At 38.9% G+C, this 15308-nt stretch overlaps 1 protein-coding gene across 1 annotated transcript in view; it reads left to right on the top strand.

Annotated features, from left to right (window-relative positions):
- Positions 1-15308, top strand: part of LOC309479404 (nuclear factor 7, brain-like) — a 46100-nt gene that overhangs the window by 23286 nt on the left and 7506 nt on the right. The window contains exons 6-9 of the mRNA XM_082143529.1: positions 9235-9290; positions 9564-9746; positions 13966-14085; positions 14177-14233. Coding sequence (XP_081999655.1) covers positions 9235-9290; positions 9564-9746; positions 13966-14085; positions 14177-14233 — 416 coding nt within the window. The remainder of the gene's footprint in view (positions 1-9234; positions 9291-9563; positions 9747-13965; positions 14086-14176; positions 14234-15308) is intronic.

The following is a 15308-nucleotide window of genomic DNA, read 5'->3' as shown; positions in this document are numbered from 1 at the left end:
ACTAAATCAAAAGATAAGTCAGGTAGGGAGAAAGTGGAATATTGAAGGTTTGTTAGGCACAACAGGAGATGGGGTAAAGGATGCACAGAAAGCAGTTGTACAATATTTGAAAAACAGAGGAATATATAATAGGATTTAGGTAGTATATAATTTTTTTTATAAAAAAAAAATATATATATGATAATATAGTCATAATAATATGTTCTCATGTTACATACTCCTATACAGTAGGTGGCGGTATGCACCTTTACAGTCATGGTTGCAATCTGCCATAAAGCGAAAAGAAGAAGAAGAAGAACAGTCCCTGCCGGATCATTGTACCATTCAGTATGAGTACACGTCAGCCGACCTATATCCTGAAATTTCTGTCTTTTGTCTTTTGTTGGGGAATTGAGAGCTAACAAATTTTTCCCCATCTTGATCGCAGAGTTCCAGCCTGAACATCGGACTCAGATCTCTCACCAGTACCTCGGGACACAGATCACTGGAACTGGACCACCAACCCTCTGTCCTACGAGAACATTCACCGCTCAGCTTACATCTCTGTTTACACTTGTTTTTAATAAATTCACCTTTAATTGAACTGACTCTGGTCTGCGTTTGAGTTCTGGTCCCCGGTCCTGACAGGTATATACAATTTCATATACAGTACATCTTTCTGAACAATGCCTTCCTGTTTTATATACTGCTAATGCAGTCAGCAACATGTGTGTGTGTGTTTACAATTGACTAGATCATTGATGAGTGTCACAGATTGACCAGGCTCCACGTCTCTCCCTCATTAGGATCCCAATCACCAGAATACTAATCACCAGCACTGCCACTCATCAGCATGCAAATCACCACAGTATAAAAGCACACACCTCAGTCACACTCGTTAGCTGCGTCCCAATTCAGAGGCTGCATCCTTCAAAGGCAGATTGCGTCATGGCGCAACGAAGGCTGTCCCAATTCAGCGGCTCCTCCAAATGTGTCCTTCATTTCACGTGAAATGTAAGATACAACAGATGGATTCTTCACGTCCTAGCCTATCCCAGAATTCATTGTGCGCTGGTGAAAACAGAATTTTTTATTTTATTTTATTTATTTTTTTTGAGAGAAGTTGCTGAATTCAATGTACTCAAATATCTAATGATGCTAATGTAAAAAAAAAAAAAAAAAACATAAAATGCAGATGTGAGTTCCAGGTCGTCCGCAGTCGTTCAGTGCTCATGTACCCACAGAGAACAGCGTCATCTCGGCCAGTCCTTCGGGAATTTGCTGCTGGCTCTTATGTAGATTGTGGTTAAAGGAGCTATGTGTAGGTTTTTACTTAAAAAAATCTTTAAGATAGAGTTTTCATTTGTACATGTATGAGCCAACCATGATGTAATAAAAATAATGACCTTGACTGTCCACCACGGTTGCCTCTATCAGCCTGTAGGCTCAATTGTGTGTGGAGGAGTCGGGCCCGAATCAGCGCGAAAATTCACAAAATGTGACGTCATGCGCGTTCTCGTCTACTTGGGCTTACATCCGTACGGCACGGCAGCCATTATTAGTAAGCAGCGGCAATCGGTAGTGTTTTCAAATGGTGTTTTCTTACCTCAAACATTATGCTGGTGAATCTCGATGAGCCTTCAGTGGTTGTTGCGGCAACCCTGGTTGATGTGGTCGTACGAGCGTGTGTGCACCGAGAACGAGCATGAGACTGCCTGCAGTTCCTCTAACGGCCACTGGTGTCAGTAACTGTTAGAAATTTCAGAACCTACGCAATGCTCCTTTAAACATGAGATATAATTAATTTTGGGGTATATCAAACAAGCAATCTTTGGTCTTATTAATATATTACTTGTTCCAGAGCAAATTGTTATTGGTTAAGGGTAAAATTAAGTTTCGTAACTCTTTATTTAGTAGCCTAGAAATCTAGACGCACCCTAGCGGCAGCAAAATGTATTTTGCAGCCAGGGTAGTCTAGCAACTCTCCATAGACTTTCGAGCTGCAAAAACCTAAATTGGGTCAGGCCAATCACGTCGCTTATAGAGTAGGAGGGGCGGGCTTAACATATGACGACAGAGTTGCGATGGTTCCCTGGCTGCGACTTGAAAACAAAGAATGACGGCTGCTGGAGAACAGTCTTTCGAATCGGCTTTGTCCGCGACTCTGGAGGACTTGGAGTTAAGTTTTTCTTTGAGAAAAGAGCATAGAACGGCACTTAAGTTATTCTTAAAAAAAGTAAGATGTTTTCGTCGTTTTGCCGGCCAGATATGGCAAAAGTTGAATCTATCAACTAACGTTAGCTCCGCTGTTGGGAAAACGCTCTGGTTGGTTGAAGCGCTGTCCTATTGCGTGCAGAGGGAATTTGAAAGACAGCCGTTTATCCCGCCCCTCGGATTGAGCCGTGTCTATGGTGAGTTTCCAGACCTAACATCTTGATGTAGGTCTGGCTTGCCAGGCTATTTATTTAGGCTATATTTCACTTAAATCCTGTACTGAACCTGTACTGCTCACCTGTCGTGTCACTGCTACTCTTCTCTTCCTTGAGTTTACCCACTCGCAACAATGAGAATTTATGAAGAAAACCAGATTCTCAGCCTTCATTTAGATTAATTTATGTTGCAGAAAGGAAGAACGCTTGTGTGGACAGTAAGTTATATCAGAAATAAATGCTGAGTCATTTGTTTCAGACACATTTATAAATATAACACTGAATGACACACACATATATGATACAGTTTTCTTTCATCAGCAACAGAGTGTGCATGAACAACATGCCCTATAAATGAGAACCGCAGCAAGATTTGTTACAGTATTTATTATTATTATTTTACTACAAAGTCAGTAAACAAGGTGAAAACATCAGTGTTATCTATAATGTGCCATCTGGGGGCAGTAGCTCTAAAGCTGAGTGTAACTGTAAGAGACACTCCAAGAACCATCAAATCATATTTTATTGACTGCAAAATTCATTTTAATATACTGGTCATAAACGGCGCATAAGAGAAAAAGAAAAAAAGAAAAGAAACCTGTAACTAATAAAGTTTTTCTGTCTTAACATTCTCTAAACTGTAAGCTCAATTGTTACAACTGTTTGCTCTAACATCAGACCTCTATAGCATGTCTGCAAAACGTAGTTTCTCACCCAAAACATTTAATTAATGCTTCAAAACCTAGCTATTGGGTCAGTAAATTGGCCAATGTCAGTTTTGTCTGTGTAAATACAGATTCAGAGAGTAGATAAAAATTGACTGGGAAAAGTCAACACTGTAGTTCACAAAAAGAAAATGAACATTTGTATTTATACAGTACATTCATTTTTGCAGCAATGTGTTACATGTCAACTGATCATTCTCAGTTCATTTTTACACACTCTTCTAACACATACAGTACATATCTTAGTTACATATCTTCCTATTGCCCTTCCATGACAAGAATTTTAGTTTGCATGCAAGATATTTCTAGAAAAAATTACTGTAAAAATACAAATGCATTTATACAGTACATTACTGATGCAGCTGCTGCTGTTCAGAGCTGATTGTGATTCCTGTTTCATTACAATGGCAGGCCATTCACCAATTTACATTACAACATTACAAACATTCCATGTCATAAATATTTATGGAATATAACATGTCTGACAGATATTGATCCCTGAATGGATCATTTTGCATGCGATGACTCACACGATGAAAGAATGTTTAGAAGTTGTGAAGAGTTTGACAGTTTCACTGATAATCAACTCATCAAAAAGAAGGACAAGTGGTCAGTCTGTGGAATTTATTTATACCTACTTTAAATAACAGAATTGCCTGAAAAGAATTGCAGTCTGAATTTTATTACACTTAAGTCCAACAGCAGTTTCGATTCCTCCCATTTTCGGATTATTTGCGTTTGCTGCGCTAATTGCTGGGCCGAGACAGCTGTCCTCACTCAGCGGTGAAACTCAGAAGACCGAGTCGGGTAAAGACCGACTCGGGTAAAGACCGACTCGGGTGACTCAGAAGACCGACTCGGGTGACTCAGAAGACCGACTCGGGTGAAGAACGACTCGGGTGAAGAACGACTCGGGTGACTCAGAAGACCGACTCGGGTGACTCAGAAGACCGACTCGGGTGACTCAGAAGACCGACTCGGGTGAAGACCGACTCGGGTAAAGACCGACACGGGTAAAGACCGACTCGGGTGACTCAGAAGACCGACTCGGGTGACTCAGAAGACCGACTCGGGTTACTCAGAAGACCGACTCGGGAGAAGAACCACTCGGGTGAAGACCGACTCGGGTAAAGACCGACTCGGGTGAAGACTGACTCGGGTGACTCGGAAGACCGACTCGGGTAAAGACCGACTCGGGTGAAGACTGACTCGGGTGACTCGGAAGACCGACTCGGGTGAAGAGGTTATATTCTGCCCATGATCTTCATTGCAGTTTGAATACGACGTCTAAGCCTGGATTTAAACTGTACAGTCAAATTACTGTACCAAAGGTGTATTCCGTATCCAATCACATTCTCTAATACAGCTTGATAAAACAACATCATAATTTTACTACTGACCCCATAAAGTCTGAGCCCTCTCATACAATCTTTGTTGTAACCGAGTGTACAAATTGTCAACATGAACATGCCATGTAAGAGAACAATCAATCTGAACACCCAGATATTTACATGAGCACACTTGTGATATTGGACCGTTATGAATATGTACAGGGCTATGGTCTCCAATTGACTTTGGATCGAATATCATCTCCTCAGTTTTCTTTACATTCACAATTAGGTGGTGGGCATCACACCACTCTATAAACTGGTCAATTTCAGAGTGGTAAGATGAGATGTCTTGATCTTTATATAATAAGCTAAGAATAGCAGAATCATCACTAGATTTTACAATGTAGTTGTTATTGGTTTTGCTCACACATCCATTTGTATAGAGTGTGAAGAGAACTGGGAAGCTCACACACCCTTGTGGGACTCCTGCACTGGTAGATTGGGAGTCAGAGATCATCTTATTGACCTTAACCTGTTGGGTTCTGTCCGTTAAAAAAGAAAAGTACCATTTTATAATAAAAGGATTTACATCCATCTGTTTCAATTTCTCCAGTAATAAATATGGTTGCAAAGTGTTTAAAGCTGAACTCAAATCAATAAAAAGAAGACGTGCATATGCCTTTGAGTCCTCCATATGTTTAGAGAGTAAATGGGTAATACACCCTACTGCATCATTCATACTCCTGCCCTGTCTGTACACACACTGCCATGGATCTAATGTTGAGGTTACTTCACTTTTCAATAAAGACACACTATATTTCTCAAAACATTTCATTACAATTGATGTTAGTGCTACAGGTCTATAATCATTATTCTCAGACGGATGGGCCTTTTTTGGACTTGGAGTGATCACAGATCTTTTCCAGAGTTCAGGGACTCAATGCGAAGTGAACGCTGAAAGAGTGCACACCACACTGGAGTAAGTTCTACAACACTGGTTTTCAGAAGGCGTGCAGAAATCCCATCAGGTCCTTTTGATTTCTGTGTGCATAAATGATGAAACCGTAATTTCACCTTGGAACTATCTGCCTCTAATCTAGTGCCCATATCATCTGTCAGAGAGCCTATAACACATTTACATTTATCAGAGAAACCATAAGTTTGGAACCGAAGATAAAAGTCATTCAGTTCATTAGCCTTCTGTAAATCATCAATTGTACGTATATGTGGAATACTTGGTTTCATATTAGTAACAGCCTTCATTGTGTTCCATAATTGTTTCAAATTTGAAGTGGAGAACTGATGCTCAGTAATATCCTTCTGTCGTCCCCTTGCTTCCTTTAGCTGAAGATTAAGCTCTTTTTCTATCATTTTCATGCATAATCTTTGTTTATAAATGCAGCCTTTTTCCTGTCAATACAGTTCTTAAGTTCTTTAGTTATGTATGCTTTGTTATTTGGATATATGATAACTTTCTTTTTAGTGACTACATTGTCGACACAAAAATGTATATAGTCCCTTATTGTCTCTGTAGTCGTATCAATATCCATATCATCAAAGACATCCCAGTCTGTGCAAAGGAAACATTCTGTAAGTTTTTCTATGACCATACAGTTACTTCCTTCACAGTCCTATATGTAGGAAATAGATGGTGTTGTGGCCAGAGTTGGCCAGTGGTGGTTTCGATCTGGCCTTGTAAGACTTTTGTATGTTTCCATAGCACTTGTCTAGGGTTCTGTCCTTCCGTGTTCAAACCCGGGCAAAAACAGTTCAAGCTTGCAGTGGTTAAAATCCCCTAAAATAAATACAGGAGCATCTGGTGAACACTGTGATTGTTGATGAACACAGTCCGCGATACACTCTGCTCTCGCTGCATTTCCACTTCGGGGGACATAGGCCGCACAAACAACGACGCTACCAAACTCCCTCGGCAGATTAAATGGTCTAATTTTCAGACATAAAACTTCAAGATCGAGGCAGCAGATTGTGTCTTTGATTGTGTACTGTTGACACCAGTCATTACTCACATACACAGCCAAGCCACAGCCGCCTCTGTTTCTCCCCGATTGCACACCCAGGGTTGCCAGATGCCAGCAAGGTTTTCCAGCCCAAAACCTTGTCAAAAACCGTGAGAATGCACAAAAAAACACCCAAAATAGTTTTGGCTTGTTTCTCGTTTAAACATCAAGCATCGCGTTAGTTCAGGCAGGCCACGTCAGCCAAGCCCGCATCAGCTGATAGCCAGCTGTTCATGACGTGGTCCAATCAGTGTCGACATCTATCTCAGCGGCACACATAAATCTCACTCCTTCAGCATTTCCCACATAGCTTGCTGCTCGCATCTAAACTCCCTCCTCCAACCCCAACTCCTCCTAACCAAACCTTCATCTTCTGATCACTTGTTTTCTTTACAGGGTAATCTTGGCAAATGTTCTATTATGTATTGTATTTCACATGTAATTGCTCATTTCAACTCATGTAATTGAGAATTGTAATCATGCATATACTGGTTCTGTTCTGTACCCCATGGGGGGTTTGCCTTGCTGCTCTCCCGCTCTGTCCAGGCATAGCTGCATGGACAGGCGTGGGAGTTTTGCCCAGAACAGATCCATACCGCCAACACTAACTGTATGCTATATTATCGCAATAAATCTATTTATCCATACTTGGCGAAGTGGTCCTGACTGAAACATTGAAATCATTAACAAGCTTTAAAATTACCCATTTTTCGACTTAGCCTATCCGATTTCAGAAACAATATTCAATCAAATGAATGCAAAAGTAGTCTACACTGACCTCAGTCAGACTATTCTACTATTAAACTATAAGCTTATGTTACGGAAAGTAATGCGATCAACTTAGGCTATCAGTGAGTCTGTTGTCAATAAAAGTCGCTTGGAACAAAAGCATTCAGTAACATAAAAACACTGAGTGGATATATGGACATACAAAATAACCCACTTTAACATTTCAATTATTTCAAGTAATTTTCATGAAACATGCATATTCATAAATAACATTACATGAAAATCGCTTTGATTATAGAACAGGGGTTATAGAACACCCGATTGCACACCTCTGTCCTTCCGCACAAGCGAGAATCCTTCCAGGTCCAAAGCAGCTTCAGGAATATCCCATGTTTCCGTGAACACCATCAAACTTGAAGTGCGATACTCAAAGCATGCTTTGGATTTTGCTCAAAGTTCCTCCATTTTTCCGTTCAGGGATCTGGCATTGCACAGAATCATCGACGGCAAGGGTGGTCTATTTCCTCGTCGTCGAAGACGCTGACGTATTCCGCCCCGCTGGCCTCTTCTCCTTTACCTTAAGGAGGTAAAATCACAAAAATAAAATAAAATAAATAAAATAAAAATAAAAATAGAAAAAGTACAAACAGACTGATGCAGTCGAGCACGAGCCCGGGTTGCAAGCAGAGCAGCGCCACAGGTAGTTAAAGAAACTCAATAAATAAATAGAAATTTATAAACAAGCAGGCAGAAAAATATTAAGCCCTCAAAGCAAACGAAATATACACTTCTCCTGAAACAAATAAAAAGGAGAAAACAAGAAACTAGAAACATTCAAATGAAATATTTTGGCCTTAGCCATCACATTGAGCTTTACTATGTCAACGACACACACACACACACACACACACACACACACACACTCTCTCTCTCTCTTCTCTCTCATATCTTTTTTTTGTTTTGTTTTTTGGTAAAATTAAAAAGCTAAAATAAAGACATTGAAAGTTTAATAGTTAGTTTTGCAGCACTTGATCTTGTGGTCATTTATAACATTCATTTGAAGACCAGGCATGTTCGAGATGTCTGGAATCAGAATTATAAGGTTAATATCCATTAAACCCAGTTACTGTTCAGTGAAGAAGAAGCTGTCCCTGTGCATGACAGCTTGTGGTTTGTGGTGAGTTTATCGTCTGCATCTGTTCGCTATGACTCTGACCAATGTTTCAGTAAACAGAGTAATGGTTTTAACACCTCAAACTCACATTACTCAAAACAGCAACGGTACAGCTAGCAGATTGAAAAGGAAATATGAATCAACCACAGATGCTGCATGCAACCAGCAACCAAATGTACAATTATTTAATTGGATTTCATTTATAAATATTTTTCTTTATTCTTACTAGTGTTAGAAAACAGACCAGAATGACATTTATAATGTCTAATTAGGTGAAATATTTATAACTCTGCTTTGCTGAAAACACAGAATTTGTGTGTTATCACTGTCACTGATTACATAGTGTGTATTTAACAGTTTAAAATAGTACGATGTCATTCATTTATACATCATATTCAGTATTATATACAGTAGTTTATATATACCACTGAGCTTTCCAGTAGCTCAGTGGTAAGAGCATTGCGTTAACAACGCAAGGTTGTGGGTTTGATCCCAGGGGATTACACATACCTATGTATAAATGTATAGGATAATACAATGTAAGTTGCTTTGGATAAAAGCGTCTGCCAAATGCATAAATGTAAATGTAGTTTAATACTATAACTAAAACTATTGCCTGCAAACTTTAATTTCATCTCATGCACGAAATTGGTTGAATTTGCATTAATTCTTGTAGTTCTTGTTAATAATGTATTCTCTACTATTTAGCCTAGAGAAACACAGATATTTTTGTCCTTCATCAATGGCGGTAAGATATTGTAGTTTATTTTTCACATATATGTAAAGCACGTTGTATATTAAGAGGAAAGCAGCCTTTCTATATTTAGTCCCTCCTTCTCTGTTCTTCAGAGTCCACACAAAGATTCATCAAAAGAGCTACTAGACATCAACAAATCTCATTTCAGGTAAAACCATTTATCAGTTAACAATTCTTTTGATTTTTTGATACAATAATAAAAAATTAAAAATAACTTGTTTGATTGTTTTTGTGTAAGTTGTTGCTCATTTATTGTCTGGTACCGAAAACTGCTTATAAATGTTGTGGGATTTGTGTGGAGGTATTTAGCTATGAGAAGTACAGATATTTTTGTCATTAGTCATCATTTCTCCTATGAAAGTACTTTGCTCACATTTCTTACTGATCTTGAACAAGAGTGATATGAACATGCTTATTACAGGTGAAATCCAGAACTTTTCCTAAAATGGAAACCGGCGAGGTCATCTCAACAGACAAAGGTACAGTCGTCAGACTAAAGGTGACACAGGATAACGTTATGTTTGTTGATGGACAGGAGACCGAAGGAAAAGATCAAAATACAGTTCTTGAAGGATTTTTGAAATTACAACCAAAGGCATTGGGGGTAATGCATTTACTTAATACCACATACATTATAATAATACATGGTTTTAGGAATTTTCTGAGTGTGTAATTTCTTCTAGATCAGTGGTTCTCAAACTTTTTACACCAAGTACCACCTCAGAAAATATCTGGCTCTCCAAGTACCAGCATAATGACCAATATGAAAAGACAGTAGCGTAGTAGGCCTAACTATTCAGCTAAGGTTATGCACAGCTCAAAAATGAGGCAGCTTAATTCTAATAAGAATATTTATTATTGTCAGCCACTTTAAACATTGTAAAAACACAGTTTGAACATTAACACTGCACTGTGCTGCTTACATACAGGTCAATAAAAAACTTAAATAATGATTCAATTCAAATGTATTGCACCTAAAAGTGAAATAAAAACTGTAGCCTACTGTACTTAAAATATTAAGTAAAAAAAAAAAAAAAAGTACTGTTCTTAATAAAAAAATAAAATAAAAACACACAGGCTGTGTATTCATATTTAACCTTTTTAAACGTACATTTAAAATATTCTGGCTGACCCCTGTGAGTTTTTCAAGGCGATCATTATTTAGAACTGATCACTTTATTGTTTCCATGGTGACGCGTCATTGCTTGTCACGTGATTTGATCTGCTTTTATTTCATTTTTATTCAAAATATTCACAAATTTGTTAGCTATGGCATGAAATATTTGATATTCCGATTGTCAAATATATGCAAGTGGAAGTGTCAGAGCCGATCCTGACCTCCCTGGGGCCCTAAGCAAAATTCTGTTTAGGGGCCCTCATACCTGACCCGTGAGCCATGAACTATTTGCCATTGCCACACAGTCACACCTGACACCCCAGTGTTCCCACTACAATCCCTCCTTTAACTAGTTCTAGTGAAAATGTAATTCCTGATATCAGAAGACATTGTTACTAGTAAAAAGTTAATTCTTAATATCAAGAATTCACATTTTAAATAGTACAAATTGAATTATTGATATCAAAAATGCATATCCTGTGAATGAATAAAAGCTAAAATGGCGCCATAGCATGTCACTGTGTTTTTAAATGATAAAAGTAATTCTTGATTCTTGATGGTTATTATTTACTGAGGGATGTGCATCCATATTGACCAGAATCTCCAGCCAATCAACATTTTAAATTCAATGGAGCCTATCAATAGTCAATGTCAATACATTGCTTTCCATATTGCATTAGTGCAGAGTTGTAACTAAACCTTGACTTAGCGACTAGATAATCATCGTCTTGTTTTAAAACTATAATGAGGAGTGCCATCACGCCCGTATTGTACTGGTCCCAACTCACAACAGATGTTTCTGCTGGAAAGTGCGCGTTTCATTTCATGCACGTGCATATGATATGATCGCATGTTAACGTGCGACGCGGTTATCTTTTCCGAGCTGCAGTTTATAAACAAACACCGTTGTCCTTTGTCGTTTATTAAACATAATAAATCAACGCACATCAACTTAACTTTAGCCTACTGTTCTTTGCTGACATCAAACTTTGAGAGGAGAGCACACAAGTCTGCCTGATAACTGTTGCCGCAATTAACTCTCATGGTGTTTTTTTCTCTCTCTTTTCGTGACCAGAAAGATAGTTCCGCTTCATTTTCTCATCGATATTGTAAACATTGATTGACGCGCTTTGACACGAGGGGAGGCGGGGCCTTGAGTAATTTGCGGGGCCCTACGCACCTTGCGTAGTGTGCGTATAGGGCTGATCGGCTCTGGGAAGTGTTATGTTGTTTAAACACCTTTATAACGATCGCGTTAGTTGAGCTATATGCGCCGTCATGTTAGTTTGTGCCACTGTTCAGAGAATCGGATCTGTTGGATTTACAGCACGTGAATTCATCCACTTCTCCCGAAATACATGAAAGTAAGTGGCCGGTGAACTGGGAGAAGAATAGAGTTAACTTTAAAGTTACTTACACAATGTGTAACTTACACAATCTGATATGAATAAAACGTGTCGTCTAATTATAATGGAAATTATTATTATTTCCGCTTCCATAGACATCAGTGTGTATTTTACAAATTCTAAATGTATTTTTTTTAGTACTTATGTGAATGTAAATGTCTGAAACCTAAAATAAACATTATGTGGTTAAAAACACTGCATAATTGTGATATTTGACAGCGCCTGAGTGGCGCGCGTCCGTCTCTGGCTCAGCGCCAGCCAACTGCGAAAGCACATATGAATTTAGCAGTTGATCACGTGATGCACTGGCCGTTCTATATGGCAAGCCAAGAGGCTCAGAAATACGCCATAGATTAATCGCGTTTAAAGCCAAACGCCGTCAAATACGGCGTTTTAAACCGTATTGGACGCCGTAAAATACGCCGTTGTAATTACAAACGCCGTAAAAAACGCCGTTTTGGTTGCACAGAGCGCGCGCTATTTTACGGCGTTTTGCTTTTAGTATAATGAGACACGCCCGCTGATTTCCACAGCCAGTAAGTTTGAACTGTTCTCTCCCAATCAATGATGAACTGAGTCAGACCAGACGAATTCAGCACGGATCATTTAATCCAATTCTTATGCTCATATATGAGGAGTTATTAAACAAGGAAAAGAATCCAGGTCGTATTGGCTTAACTCGGCACATTTCCATCTAAGTGCTGAATAACACAAAATAGTATAACCATAGAATGCCCTATGAATTTGTGTTTTAAATAGGCCTATTTAAAAAAAATAAGACGAATGTATTTTTTGCTATTTCTAAAAAATGTGGCAGGTTTGTTGGTATGTCTATAAGCTATCTCCTTCCAGAATTAAATAGTGTTCCGATTTTTGTAGGCTAATTAAATTCGTGTTTTATTCATATTACATTGATTATATATTCATTAAATAGCATTATTACATTTCGTTATATCCAATATATTTTTGTAAAATGAAGATTCAGATATTTTGCCCTTTCGATCGTCCAGTTCATAGTGAAATAAACGACTTGGGGGTATAGTCAACCGTTTGTGGGTATAGAAGTTCAGTGAGTAAAGCCGTTTTTAAAATACGAATTTTGAAATAATTTCCGTCATTTTAAAAGATAAAACATAAGGTGCAAGGGGAGCAAACTCAGCAAATGACAATAAATAAATAAATAAAAATAACATAGCCTAGTTATTTTTTTCCCACATTTGAGTCATTATTCTTAAAATAAATGTGTCTTTTTGACATTTTTCCCCTGAGTGAAACGATCGAGGCTAACAGCAATCTCAACAACAAGCGGGCAAGTCAAGTCAATTCAAGTCAAGTTTATTTGTATAGCGCTTTTCACAATACAGATTGTATCAAAGCAGCTTCACAGTATTAAATTAAAATAATACAACAAAGTTTGTTTCAAGAGGAATTTATTGATTGATAAAATTAGATTAAATATCCCCAAAATATCACCCATGTTCACATGTTCCGGCTCAAATTAAGCCCTGTGTGACACCCTTTTAAAATGTGAAAATCCTATTAATTTTGCTTTATTGATTTGAATGTTCTTTAATATTTTCTTTAATTTCAGTTTATTATTTAGCTTGGATTATTTTAATACATAAAATTAATAATTCCTTGGGAGCATACGAATTGGATTACCACAAATGATCCATGCTGAATTCGTCTGGTCTGACTCAGTTCATCATTGATTGGGAGAGAACAGTTCAAACTTACTGGCTGTGGAAATCAGCGGGCGTGTCTCATTATACTATAAGCAAAACGCCGTAAAATAGCGCGCGCTCTGTGCAACCAAAACGGCGTTTTTTACGGCGTCATATGGCGAGATGAACGACGTAAAAAGCGGCGCTTTCCATGCACACTAAAACGCCGTCAAATACGGCGTCATTGACGTATTTCGCGCGTCTTTTACGGCGTTTGTAATTACAACGGCGTATTTTACGGCGTCCAATACGGTTTAAAACGCCGTATTTGACGGCATTTGCCTTTAAACGCGATTAATCTATGGCGTATTTCTGAGCCTCTTGGCTTGCCATAGTTCTACACCGGTGTAATCGTATCGTACGCTCCAGGGACCAGCCAAGACTGATCACACACAATTGACAGAAAAAGATCACACCGGTTTGATCTTACGTGCGAAATTCAGTGATTCCTCTGCGTACCACTAGACGGAGCCTGCGTACCACACTTTGAGAACCACTGTTCTAGATCACTGCATTCATTCACACATGTGTGTTATGCCATAATGAATGAAACACCTGATCTATATCTGCCCTTAGACTGTCCAGGTAATGATTGGAGTGATGGTCTTCTTTCTTGGTGTTCTACTCACCATCAATGACTACAATTACCCTGCTATTCTTGTCTATAGTGGCATCACCTACTGGGGATCTTGCATTGTGAGTTTAACTTAATTCACTTAGTTTTTCATTTTTTGCCACTCATTTTAATTTCCAGAATGAACTGTGAAATGTGTTGTTTCTCTCTCAGTTCATCATTGCTGGATCTCTGTCTGTTGCTGTGCAGGATAAACTTCATCCTTCTGTGGTATGTACATATCACTTAATCAGAGCTGTCAACTCTCAAGCCCCGTTCACACTGCCAGCGATTTTGTCGCTGCATGTCGCTAGTCTCTGTACTGGGAAGTCGCTTGTGGGCGTTCATAGTGCTGTCGCTCTAATGTGACTGGTAGACTGCACGTCTGGCCATATCTATACAAAATACCATCACAAGTGATACAACTATATCATTTTAATTTGACTAGGATTTAGGCTCAAAAGAAACAGTACGCTGTTGGGAGAGTGTTTTTATATTACCACAGCAGTGTTCAGTGGATTAAATCATTTAGCCTACTGGATTAACGATCGATCAATCAACAGATTAACTCATACTGTCATAAATTACTAAAACGTCATTCGAATTTGACAAATAATCAATTTTCTTGTCCCTAATAGTAACATAATGCAAGGGAAACTGTAAAATGATCTGCAGCAGTGCTAAACTTGCATCATAATTACAACACTCGAACTAAATGTGTGAATTAAACTCACTGAGACTGTCGACAGTTTATTTTCCATGCATCATTTTATTATATCCATGTATGTGGTTACAGTCAAATCATATAAAACAGTGAAATCTCCCTCGAACTCTTCTGTCTGCACTCGAGACGGTGACGTGAGCTGAGCTCCTCTGAAAGTCTTCTTTCCTATTGGTTGTCGCTCGCGAAAATCGCTTCTCATTTGCATAAAGTTGAAATTTCTGAACTTTTGTCGCGCGTCTCGTGTCGCTTGACACGCCCACATTCTGTCGCCAACGGTCACTGTCGCTCGTGTCGCCGGAAGTCGCCAGCGCTCCATTGAAATGAATGGGATCATGTCGCTTTGTCGCTGCGTGTCGCTGGCAGTGTGAACGGGGCTTCAGGCATTCAGTGTGAGACTCACGCAATCGACACGTTTCACACACTCTCACGCCACACATCCATTTTCTCACGCAGAGAAAGATTGCTCACGCGGAGCAAAGAGGACACTGACTCCGACAGACTAGACAGTGAAGGTTACTATTGATATGAAAAAAATTCTCAGCTCTCAGGTTCTGTCCATTTTATTACGAAATTCAGACAATA

Source organism: Leuciscus leuciscus (genome assembly GCF_965113295.1).
Source record: "Leuciscus leuciscus genome assembly, chromosome: 17".
NCBI lineage: Eukaryota > Metazoa > Chordata > Actinopteri > Cypriniformes > Leuciscidae > Leuciscus > Leuciscus leuciscus.
Note: the sequence above shows the minus strand (reverse complement) of the source record. Positions and strands in the feature narration are given on the sequence as shown.